General features: G+C 38.1%; 1 protein-coding gene across 8 annotated transcripts in view; it reads left to right on the forward strand.

Annotated features, from left to right (window-relative positions):
* The window catches only part of PIP5K1B (phosphatidylinositol-4-phosphate 5-kinase type 1 beta), a 338893-nt gene that overhangs the window by 228142 nt on the left and 97215 nt on the right, over positions 1-13536 (forward strand). For all 8 annotated transcript variants that reach the window (XM_044939944.2, XM_044939943.2, XM_044939940.2 and 5 more), the window contains one exon: positions 1817-1901. In XM_044939944.2, the coding sequence (XP_044795879.1) occupies positions 1817-1901 (85 nt within the window). The remainder of the gene's footprint in view (positions 1-1816; positions 1902-13536) is intronic.

A 13536-nucleotide genomic window follows, 5' to 3' on the forward strand; every position in this document is an offset into this window, starting at 1 on the left:
GAAGGGAGAGAGAGTAAACACTTTCATTCTCCTCCTGTTTATTGACAGTTTCAATTCCCTGTTACCAAATGAGACCTCTGCTCCAAATGGTCTAGTCCTCTATCGGTCAGATACTTCTAAGGAGCCCCTACCTTTGTTGAAATAAAATATGTCTTCTGTTTTTCAGTGTCTTTTTTTTTTTTTTTTAAGAAAATCTCTGTGCTGACTATATGTAATTATAAGCAATAGTTAAGACTTTTTTTTTCTGTTTACAATTGTGCCTCTCCTTTAAACAATGCTTCCTCATACCAAAAAAAGCCACAGTTTAACCTCTCTTAGAAGGCAAGGGCTGACTCAGTCATCTTACATCCTATGTATTTCTAAATGACTGCACTTGTGAATCCATGTCCACTTCCAGCAGAAACTGACAGAACACTGGGCGGAGTGCATGTCAGACCAGTGGGAAGTTTTCCATCACATCTGCAGGATCACTGATAGTCTAGAGAACATTATCACTTGGCAGAGGATTCCTCCATGCTGAGTCCTTCATAAAACACTGATTCCAGAATTCTCTTATGCTTCATGTAACACCCAATTTCACAGATGAAAAGACTGAGGCACTGAGATACTGTCTTTACCCAGGATCACAGAGCTCTTTAAAATTAGAGCTAACATGAGAACCGGGTCTCTGGATTCTGGTCCAATGTGTATTTCTTCTTCCAAACCCACTGCAGACGATGTTATCTAAATATAAATTTTTAGAAGTTTCCCTGTTGGAATCCATGAACCTCAAATCAAAATGGAACACTAAATAAGCAAATTTACTATTTTTAGGAATGTCTATCTCAGATAGCAAATAAATGACTGCTGAATAAATATATGGAATTAGCTCCTTCATCTGTCTTCTTTCCTGGACTTGTGATAAAATGCCCCCTCAGTCCTAAAGACCCCTACCAAGCATGAGAGAATTGAGCTAATGATTTAATTCAATTCAGCTGTGTCTAATTAGTAGCTAATTGAACATAACAGGGATCGTCAGTCAGCCTTGTCTCCTAGGAATCGTCATGGTGTTTACATACCTTATGACTGGAAAGTGAAACCAGCAAACTTTTTTTTTTGCTCTCTATCTCAATCTTACATTAGGGTTGTTTTGCTTGTTTATGTCCCAGTTTTGTTCTGACTGAAAGTGATTATGTCTTTGTTCCAGATGACACTTGAGGCACTGGTTGCCTTATATGTTAAAAAATGGAATTTTTGTTTTGTTTTGTTTTAATTTTATTTTATTTTTAAACTTTACAATATTGTATTGGTTTTGCCAAACATCGAAATGAATCCACCACAGGTATACATGTGTTCCCCATCCTGAACCCTCCTTCCTCCTCCCTCCCCATACCATCCCTCTGGGTCGTCCCAGTGCACCAGCCCCAAGCATCCAGTATCGTGCATCGAACCTGGACTGGTGACTTGTTCCATATATGATATTATACGTATTTCAATGCCATTCTCCCAAATCATCCCACCCTCGTGGTGGACAGTGGATCAAGGATTAGCTGTTTGGGTTTATAAAGCAGAGTCTTTGCTATCTCAGCCCTGCCCCTCTTCATGATCTGTTTCGCCATGAGTATCTGGAATCTTTACTCAGATTGATCCTTGTGCTTTTTGCCCCAGCTCGGCTCCTGTGCACACGCCCACAGGCATCACTCATGTCTGGCTCCTAACATCCACACCTTCTGGTTAAGGACATTGGCTAACAGAGAGCTTGTTGCATAGAGCTTTCTACTGACTTGAAACAAACTGTGTGAGAGGTAAACCTGTGGTACCTGATTTATCTTTTCAGGACACTGTTTCGGTTCATAGACCCAGCTTTTATGCAGACAGATTTCTAAAGTTTATGAATTCCAGAGTTTTCAAGAAAATTCAAGGTAAGATTTTTATGAATTTCTTTTTTTTACCTTCAGCACTTAATGACTGGCTTCACTTTGTAAGATTTTTATTGAAAGCATTTGAACTATTTATCTCCCCAAAGCAGTAATCAGTAATTGTAGTTAAATATCTTCAGTTCAGTTCAGTTCAGTCGCTCAGTCATGTCCGACTCTTTGCGACCCCATGAATTGCAGCACGCCAGGCCTCCCTGTCCATCACCAACTCCCGGAGTTCACCCAGACTCACGTCCATCGAGTCAATGATGCCATCCAGCCATCTCATCCTCTGTCGTCCCCTTCTCCTCCTGCCCCCAATCCCTCCCAGCATCAGAGTCTTTTCCAATGAGTCAACTCTTTGCATGAGGTGGCCAAAGTACTGGAGCCTCAGCTTTAGCATCATTCCTTCCAAATAAATCCCAGGGCTGATCTCCTTCAGAATGGACTGGTTGGACCTCCTTGCAGTCCAAGGGACTGTCAAGAGTCTTCTCCAACACCACAGTTCAAAAGCATCAATTCTTTAGTCCTCAGCTTTCTTTATAGTCCAATTCTCACATCCACACATGACTACTGGAAAAACCATAGCTTTGACCAGACAAACCTTTGTTGGCAAAGTAATGTCTCTGCTGTTTAATATGGTGTCTAGGTTTGTCATGGCTTTTCTTAAGGAGTGTCTTTTAATTTCATGGCTGCAATCACCATTTGCAGTGAGTTTGGAGCCCAAGAAAATCAACTCTGTGCTGTTTCCATTATTTCCCCATCTAATTTCCATGAAGTGATGGGACTGGATGCCATGATCTTAGTTTTTTTGAATGTTGAGTTTTAAGCCAGCTTTTTCACTTTCCAAAAACTTACAGGATGCTGCAAAGTCAGTGCTGGGAGGGAAATATATAGCTATAAATGCCTACGTTCAAAAAGAAGGAAGATCACAAATCAGTACCCTAACTTTAAACCATAAGGAATTAAAAAAGGAAGAGCAGACTAAACCCAAAGTTAACAATGGTTATTCTGACCCATGAGGTTGTGTGTTATTTTCTTTTTCTTTACATCAATATTTATTAAATTTTCTACAACAGGTGTGTGTAATTTATGTAGAAATGTTTTTAACTATATTAAAAGAAAAAAAATATTGTTCCTTATGTTATCATTTAGATATTTTGTTGTCCAATTTAGTAACGATTTAACGTGAAAGTCACTCAGTCGTGTCTGACTGTTTGCGACTCCATGGACTATACAGTGCATGGAATTCTCCAGACCAGAATACTGGAGTGGGTAGCCATTCCACTCCTTCTCCAGGAGATCTTCCCAACCCAAGGATTGAATCCAGGTCTCCCTCATTGCAGGTGGATTCTTTACCAGCTGAGCTACCAGGGAAGCCCCATAACAATTTAGCCATACACAAAAAGCTTAAAAAGTGGAAAATTCGTATTTTTTATTTATATAAGACAGATTTTTTAAATAATATTTGTTGGAGTTCTTTGTTAATGAAAGTGAAGCACTTTATTTTTTAAGCTTTTTCCCCCTAATGTTACATATAGCATTCACATAATGTTACATATAACATTATGTAAGTTTAAGGTGTAATGATGTGACGATGTTACATATAACATTTACATGTTACATATAGCATTTTCCCATAATGTTACATATAGCATTATGTAAATTTAAGGTATAAAATGTGATGATATGATACAAATATATATTGCACAATGATAATCACAGTTATGTTACTTTGTACCTTCACCATCCTATATAATTACCAATTGTGATTGTGTATGTGTATCATGAGAATATTTAAGACCTACCCTCCTAGCATCTTTCCAGTGGATAAGACAGAATTCTTAACTGTAGTCACCTTGCTGTATATTAGATTTCTAAGACTTATTCATCTTATGAAATGCAAGTTGGTGCTCTTTGACCAATATATCCCCATTTCACCCACCTGTCAGCCCCAAGTAACAATTCTTCTACTCTCTGTGTCTATGAATTCAGCTTCTTTAGCACATGTAAATGAGATCATACAGTATTTGTCTTTCTCTTTCTGGCTTATTTCACTTAACATAATGCTGTCATGGTCCATCTATATTGTCACAAGTGACACAATTTCCTAATTTTTAACAGCTGAATAATATTCATATATGTGTCAGTTTTTTTATCCATTCATCTGTCAGTGGACATTTGGGTTGTTTCCATGTCTTGGCTATTGGGAATAATGCCTCACATACAGTGGAAATGCAGATCTCTCTTTGAGATGGTGATTTCATTTCCTTCAGATACATACCCAGAAGTGGGGACTGCTAGATCATATGATAGTTCTATTTTTAACTTTTTGAGGTGTCTCCATGCTGTTTTCATAGTGGCTGATCAATTTACTTTACCATCAACAGTGTACCGGGGTTCCCTTTTCTCCATATCCTGGCAATGCTTGTTATTTGTTGTATTTTTGATAATAGCCATTCTGACAGGTATTAGGTGATTATGGTTTTGATTTGCATTTCCATAATGATTGCTAATGTTACATATCTTTTCATGCACCTGTTGGCCATTGGTATGTCTTCTTTGAAAAATGTCTATTCAGGACATTTTTTTTTTTTTTGCCCATTTTTAAATCAGATTATTTGATTTTTTGCTATTGGATTGTATGAATTGTTTATATATTGTGAATATTAACCCCTTATTTGGAACATGGTTTGCAAATATTTTCTCCCATTCTGTAGGCTGCCTCTTCATTTTATTGACTGTTTCTTTTGTTTTATAGATGCTTTTTAATTTGAGGTAGTCCCACTTGTTTATTTTGCTTTTATTGCTCATGCTTTTTTGTGTGATATCCAAAAAGTTATTCCCAAGACCATTGTCAAGGAACGTTTCCCTATGTTTTCTTATGCTATTGTTAGTTTCAGGTTTTATATTTAAGTCTTTAACCTGAACTGTGCCAATGTAAAAATATTAGAAAATGCAAAAGAATGCCAAGAAAACTGTGAAAATTATTTAATATCCCACTACCTAGAGATATCCACAGCAAATATTTTTCCTCCAGTTTTATTGAGCTGTAGTCAACATATAACACTGTTTAAGATGTGCAGCATGATTTGACTTTCATACATCATGAAATGGTTATTACAATAGTTTCTTGTTGTTTAGTTGCTACATTGTGTCTGATTCTTTGCAATTCCATGGACTGTAGCCCACAAGGCTCCTCTGTCCCTGGGATTGCCCAGGTGAGAATACTGGAGTGGGTTTCCATTTCCTTCTCCAGGGAATCTTCCAACCGAGGGATCGAGCTCGTGTCTCCTGCTCGTATATGGATTCTTCACCAATGAGCCACCTAAACAGCCGTTATCTCAGCTAGGCATAAATTAAAGACAGAGAAAAAAATTTTCCTTGTGATGATAAATCCTAGGATTTACTCTGTCAACAACTTTCCTGTGTAACATACAGCAGTGTTAATCACACTAATCATATTGTACAGTTCAGTCCAGTCGCTCAGTCGTGTCCGACTCTTTGCAACCCCATGAATTGCAGCACGCCAGGCCTCCCAGTCCATCACCAACTACCAGAGTCCACCCAAACCCATGTCCATCAAGTCGATGATGCCGTCCAACCATCTCATCCTCTGTCGTCCCCTTCTCCTCCTGCCCCCAATCCCTCCCAGCATCAGAGTCTTTACCAATGAGTCAACTCTTCGCATGAGGTGGCCAAAGTACTGGAGTTTCAGCTTTAGCATCATTCCTTTCAAAGAACACCCAGGACTGATCTCCTTCAGAATGGACTAGTTGGATCTCCTTGCAGTCCAAGGGACTCTCAAGAGTCTTCTCCAACACCACAGTTCAAAAGCATCAATTCTTTGGTGCTCAGCTTTCTTCACAGTCCAACTCTCGCATCCATACATGACCACTGGAAAAACCATAGCCTTGACTAGACGGACCTTTGTTGGCAAAATAATGTCTCTACTTTTCAATATGCTATCTAGGTTGGTCATAACTTTCCTTCCAAGGAGTAAGTGTCTTTTAATTTCATGGCTGCAGTCACCATCTGCAGTGATTTTGGAGCCCCCAAAAATAAAGTCTGACACTATTTCCACTGTTTCCCCATCTATTTGCCATGAAGTGATGGGACCGGATGCCATGATCTTCGTTTTCTGAATGTTGAGCGTTAAGCCAACTTTTTCACTCTCCCCTTTCACTTTCATCAAGAGGCTCTTTAGTTCTTCTTCACTTTCTGCCATAAGGGTGGTGCCATCTGCATATCTAAGGTTATTGATATTTCTCCCAGCAATCTTGATTCCAGCTTGTGCTTCTTGCAGCCCAGTGTTTCTCATGATGTACTCTGCATATAAGTTAAATAAGCAGGGTGACAGTACACAACCTTGATGTACTTCTTGTCCTATTTGGAACCAGTCTGTTGTTCCATGTCCAGTTCTAACTGTTGCTTCCTGACCTGCATATAGGTTTCTCAAGAAGCAGGTCAGGTGGTCTGGTATGCCCATCTCTTTCAGAATTTTCCACAGTTTATTGTGATCCACACAGTCAAAGGATTTGGCATAGTCAATAAAGCAGAAATAGATGTTTTTCTGGAACTCTCTTGCTTTTTCGATGATCCAGTGGATGTTGGCTGGATGTTTGAACTCTGGTTCCTCTGCTATGGTAGTTAATGAAGAACTCCAAGACAGTTTGTGCCAAGGGGGGCCTTCCTGGCTTGATGCTGCCAGTGCCCCCATCCCTGTGGGTGGGCCCCTGCCAGCCCTTGCCACCACAGGAGACCCTCCAACACTGGCAGGTAGTTTTGGTTCAGTCATCTGTGGGGTCACTGCTCCTTCGCTCTGAGTCTTGGCGCACAGAAGATTTTGGCTGTGCCTCCAAGACTGTAGTCTCTGTTTCCCCCAGTGCTGTGGAAGTCCTGTAATCCAGTTCTGCTGGCCTTCAAGGCCAGATTCCCTGGGGATTCCCAGTCCTTTTGTCAGATCCCTAGGCTGGGAAGCCCGACATGGGGTTCTGAACTTTCAGAACAGTGGGAACGCTTCTTTGGTATTATTGTTCTCCATTTTGTGGTTTACCCACCTAGCAAGTATAGGATGTTACTTTATCATGATTGCACCCCTCCTACGATCTCTCTGTGATTTCTTCTTTGTCTTTGGATGTGGAGTCTTTTTTTGGTGGGTTCCAGCATCCTCCTGTCAATGGTTGTTCAACATCTAGTTGCAATTTTGGTGTTCTGGCAGGAGGAGGTGAACGTACATCCTTCTGCTCCACCATCTTGAACTGGAAGGTTGCCCACTTTTCAGTTGGGTTGTTTGTTTTCCTGGTATTGACTTGCATGAGCTACTTGTGTATTTTTGGAAATTAAGCCTTTGTTGTTTCACTTGCTAGTATTTTCTCCCATTCTGAGGATTGTCTTTTCAATTTGCTTATAGTTTCCTTTGCAGTGAAAACGCTTTTAAGTTTAATTAGGTCCACTTGTTTATTTTGTTTTACTACCATTACTCTAGGAAGTGGGGTCATAGAGGATCTTGCTGTGATTTGTGTCAGAGTGTTCTACCTATGTTTTCCTCTAAGAGCTTTAAAGTTTCTGGTCTTACATTTAGATCTTTAATCCATTTTGAGTTTCTCTTTGTATATGGTGTTAGGAAGTGTTCTAATTTCATTATTTTACACTCAGCTGTCCAGTTTTCCCAGCACCACTGATTGAAGAGAATGTCTTTGCCTCATTGTCTATTCTTACCTCCTTTGTCAAAGATAACGTGCCCGTAGGTGCATGGGTTTATCTCTAGGCTTTCCATCTAGTTCCATTAGTCTATATTTCTGTTTTTGTGGCAGTACCATACTGTCTTAATGACTGTAGCTTTGTAGTGTAGTCTGAAATCAGGAAGGTTGAGTCCTCCAGCTCCATTCTTCCTTCTCAAGTTTGCTGTGGATATTCAGGGTCTTTTATGTTTCCATACAAATTGTGAAATTTTCTGCTAGTTCTGTGAAAAATGCCATTGGTAATTTGATAGGGATCACGCAGAATCTGTAGATTGTGTTTTGTAGTATAGTCATTTTCACAATATTGCTTCTTCCAACCCAGGAGCATGGAATATCTCTCTATTTATGTCATCTTAGATTTCTTTCGTCAGTGTCTTATAGTTTTCTGTATACAGTTCTTTTTGTTTCCTTAGTTGGGTCTGTTCCTAGGTATTTTATTCTTTTTCCCTAGAAGTTTTGACTGCCTTCATCTAATTCCCCCTCCTCCCAACCTCACCCCCAGTCTCTGATAGCCACAGATCTGATCTCTTTTTCTACAAGTTTGTTTGTTTTTTAAGTATAATTGATCTACAAAACTATGTTAGTTCCTGTTATGCAGCATAGAGATTTGATATTTTTATACATTTCAAACTGATCATCACAATAAGTCTCCTTATAATATGTCACAATGCAAAGATATCACATAATAATTGACTATTCCCCACACTGTACATTTCATAAAGGTGGCTCATTTATTTTGCAACCAGAAGTTTATACCTCTTAATCTTTCTCACCTATTTGCCCCACCACTACCACTACCTGAAATATCCATATTTATCTTTCTTTGTCTGACTGATTTCACTTAGCATAATACCCTCTCAATCTATCCATGAGGTCACAAATGGCAAGATTTCATTCTTTTTTATGGATGAGCAATATTCCTGTGTGTGAGAGAGAGAGAGATCAATCTTTAGCCACTCATGTATTGATGGGTGGGCACATAGGTTGCTTCCATATTTTGACTGATGTAAATAATGCTACAATGAATATAAAGGTGCATATATCCTTTCTAATTAGTGCTTTGTTTTCTTTGGATGAATATCCAGCAGTGGAATTGTTGGATATGGTAGTTCTGTTTTTAACTTTTTGAGGAATCCCCATACTGTTTTCCATAGTGGCTGATCATTTTACCTTCCCACCAACAGTACCCAAGGCTTCCCTTTATTCCATATCTTCACCAACACTTGTTACTTGTTGTCTTTCTGATAATAGCCATTCTGGTTGGCAGCTATATGTCATCTTTGGAAAAATGTCTGTTCAGATCCTCCACACTAATATTTTGACATTCTTCCTACCCATCTTTATTTCTGTACTTTGTGTATTTATACAAAAGTAGTGGCACAGTGGTGTACAGTTTTATGTCTGTGTCCTCTGTTTTTTACATGAGTAGTTTCCCATATCATTGTATATTGAACAAAGAAGCTGTTTAAAATTATGATACAGCATTAAAATTATGTGGGTATGCCATGATCTATTTAATGATTCTGTCATTATTGGGCATTTACATTATTTCTCCCTTTTCTAATTAGTATTTTTATGAGCATCATTTTAGATAAATATTGTTTCCAAGCTTACGATTATTTCTTTAGGATAGATTCCAAGAGAAGTACCGAGTGTTTAAAATGCACATTATTGCACAGAATGATTATGCCATTCTAGACTTCCACAAGTGCCTATATTCTTCTAGCCTTTAGCCAGAATTATTCTTTTTTAATTATGCTACTCTGATAAGGAAAAAATGTTATCTGATTGTTTTATTTTGCCTGTCTTAAGTACTGGTAAAGTTCAACCTTTATTCATGTTTATTAGCCATTTTAGTTCCTTTGAGAATTGAGCTTCAAAATATTTGTTCATTTATATTAGCGTTTACTATTTATCCAAGCGATTTGTGTGAACTCTACATACTAAATATATCAGTCCCTTTTTCTAAACCTTATTTCATTCTAAGAAAAACTTTTATGTCACATTTGACTATCTCAGTGGTATCTTAAAATTGGTCTAAAATCGAGACCACTACAAATTAAATTCTCTGATTGTCTTTTCTGCCTAAGATAGAGCATAACATAGTATTTATTCAGCCTGAAATCCTGTCTGAACACCAACTTATGGTTCAGATTTTCTGCCTCTCTTCACCCTTTGCTGTGGTTAAAAACATGCATTTCTTTGTGGCCCCTGGTAGATTTATGAAGGAGATAGTCCTTGGGACCCCAGCTTCAGTGAGTCTCCTCCATGAGATTCCCCATCTTCAGAGCTTTTGCTTTCTTAACAGTGTATAAATTCATGGTACAGTCAGTGGCTTCCTCAATTCCATGACATATGGTGTGAGTTGTGAATCTTTCTAATTTGTATAGTTTATCATTTTTTTAATATTACAGGTCTTTTACTCCTCAGGTGGTCAGATCTATTTTTTTTTTATCATTTTTCTCTACATTTTACAACATCTCTATTCAGATACAATTCACATACTGGGAAATTCACCTTTCCAAAGTATGTGATTTGGTGATTCTTAATATATTCACAAAGTTGTGAAAATATTACCACTATCTAATTTTAGAACATTTTCATTACTTCTAAAAGAAACTTACATACCCATTAGCAGTTACTTTTCATTCCTTCCTTTTCCTAGCCCCTGGCAACTACTCATTTATTTTCTCTCTCTGGATTTGCCTATTATGGATATGTCATATAGATGGAAGTAACCAATATGTGGCCTTTTGTGTTTGGTCTTTTCACTTAACATGATGTTTTCAAAGTTTAGTCATCTTATAGTACTTTACTTTTTTATTGCTGAATAATATTCCATTGTATGGAAAAAATACATTTTGTTTATTGATTCACTGGTTGATGGATATTTGTGTTGTTTACATTTTTGGCTATTCTGCTCTGAAAATTCATACACAAGATTTCTGTGGACATAAGTTTTCATTACTCTTGGTATATACCTAGGAGTGGAATTGGTAGGTCAGGTGGTAATTCTATTTAACATTTTGAGGGAATGCCAAACTCTTTTCTAAAACAGGTACACAATTTTGCAGTCTCACTAGCCATGTATGAGAGATCCAGTTTTCCACATCCTCACCAATGCTTGTTACTGTCTTTTTAATTTTAGACATCCTAGTGAGTATAAAGTAGTATCTCAATGTGGTTTAGATTTGTATTTTTCTAATGACTGATGATATTCAACATCTTTTTTTTGTGCTTATTGAGTATTTATATCTTCCTTGGAGAAATTTCTATACACATACTTTGCCTATTTTCAGTTATTTGTCTTTTTATTGTTAAGTTATAGAGAGTTCTTTATATATTCTTGACAGGAGTTTCTGTTAACAGATATATTATTTACAGATATTGATTTAATTTATACTAGATGGTGTGAGGTAGGGTCCAGCTTCATTCTTTTGCATATGGATATCCAGTTGTCCTAGCATCATTTTTTGAATGGCCTGTTCTTTCCCCCATTGGATTATCTTGGTTTCCTTGTTGAAAATCAGTTGTCCACAAATTAGGACTAATTTCTGGATTGCCCTCAGGGTGCTCAAGAACCTGCCACACATCCCGAGTCCACACGTCCCTGAAGGCCACCACAATTTACTCAGTTATCCAGACCAGACATGTTGGCATCAAGCTTTGTAAAGGCTTAACCACTGACTTGCAGTCACTCACCAATACCTAGTTGTACCTAGAAATAGCAAGTGTCCATCGCTTCTTCGACGATGCCTTTCCTGTTTTAACTGTGTTTCTTGTGATTTGGATTTGTTGTGTTTGTTTTTGCATAAAGCTGTAGCCCTCACATTGCTTTCTTAGCTCCAGTCATAGCCACCTTATAGTACTTTACTTTGTACTGCTGAATAATATTCCATTGTATGGATATAACCCATCCAATCCAGTGTCACCCCACCCCAGCCACAGGGATCAATTTAATCGCCTCTTGCTGATTTCCGTGCTTAAAAAGGAAACCCTCTCGTGTTTCAGAAGTTTTCTTCTTGTTAAGAACTTCAATGTATTACCTAGTATGCAAAATCCTTAACTCTGCTTCTGAGTCCCAGTGTGAGGCGGCCTCTCTTTCCCTCCCCTGTGATTTCCCTCCCACATTCCATGCTCTACCCTGTCCTCTAGGCTCCAGCAGCTCTGAGCACCCTGCAGTTACCCTGCATTCAAGGCTGCCTATACATCTGTACAGCCCTTGTCCCTTTGCCTGTAACAGTCTCCATCCTTTCCTGGTTCTCCTTCACTTCTCAACTCAGACAATGCTTCTTTCATAGAACTTACTATACTTTGCCATGGTGAGCTGTCGTCCTATTTCCTCACTTGACTTTGCATTCCTGAAAAGTGGGGACCGTGTTTGGTTCTCTTATATATTCCCAGACCCTAGCACATTTCCTGGCACATTGTAGCCAATCATTATTTGATGAATAATTGAATGAATGAATGGAATTTAATTTAAAGTACTTAGGGTAGCAATTTAATTAGTAATGTTGACACTTTAAAATGCAACTTCAACATCTTTTATCAACTATGATTAAGTTAAAGCTCTTAGTTCCTACAGGCATACTTGCTTTGTAGGTGAAAACTTCCCCTCGCTACCCCTAACCTCAAGAAAACAGTACCTGGTCTTCAGGTTTCTTTTTTTTAATCAAAATTTTTAATCTTCTTAAATCCATTTATCCCACCCCAGAATTGAGTCCTGCTGTCAATGTAATAATGTTTACAAAATCCAATAATACTTTCTGGAAATATTAGTCACTGTAATGTTGAAACCTCACTGAAATTCTCTACCCAGATAATGTGTCTAAAGTACTAAAACTTAAGTTTTCTAGAAGGAGTAGAATAATACATTAATTAGTTAAAAATCAACTGTCCTAAAATTTTGGAATAGTTAATTCATTCAGCCAACATGTGAGCACATATTACATACCTAGCATTATGCTAAACATTAATAAAAGCTTTTTTGAAAAAAATTAATTCCATTGGTAATTTCATAGCCTGTTTTGGGTCAGGGATTGGAACATGAAACAGATTTATAATGTAATAAAGCAGCTGTTAGTTGAGTTTTTGCACAGGCTACTGTAGGTACACAGAGAGAAATAAAATTGATCTTCCCCCAAAGAACTTAACAATGAAAAGAATATTTAAGTCCTAAAATGCAAGCCAGCATTTCAAGTTAGAGGCAAGAAAGACATCTCATGTAGGAGGAGCAGCATGTACAAAGGCCCAGGGGTAGGAATGAACAGAAGAGTTTCAGGGGTGGCAGATGGGTGAGCTAAAGACAAATTCAGGAGTTTCTGTGTCACAAAAGAAAGTAACCAGCCAAAACCACCTTTTGAGATTCTCCCATCAAAACGAGTCCCTGAGGTATTCAATTTCTGCAAGATTCAAGTCCTTATCCACTGAGAGAGTCTCAGATAATTCCTTTAAGGAAGAGTCACCATTTACAACAAAAGTAAAGGCTTTCTTTAGGTGCTGTGTGGCCCTTGCAGAAATTTGTTTGGGGTCTTCTCTGCTCCGCATTGCACGTATGCTGATAATGAGCCAAGAGTTATTTCTTTACTGGGGCTCTTGGCCTTTGGTTCATTATAAGTCACAAGTACAGACCGTTCTCTGAGCATCTTCCCCTCACTCACCCTTCCATGTCGCTGCCAGCATTTGTCTGATCCTAGCTCTCCCTCAGTTTAGGAAATGAGCATTGGCCTAGAACGATGCAAGTCTCAAATCTTTTGGTCTCAGGGCCACATTACATTATTAAAAATGACTTAGGACCCCAAAGATCCTTTATTCACGTTTATCTATATTTATTTAAATATCTATATTTAACCTATTAGAAATTCAAATTGAGGGAAATTTTAAATATTCATTAATTC

The sequence above is a fragment of the Bubalus bubalis genome, chromosome 3, assembly GCF_019923935.1.
Source record: "Bubalus bubalis isolate 160015118507 breed Murrah chromosome 3, NDDB_SH_1, whole genome shotgun sequence".
Classification (NCBI taxonomy): domain Eukaryota; kingdom Metazoa; phylum Chordata; class Mammalia; order Artiodactyla; family Bovidae; genus Bubalus; species Bubalus bubalis.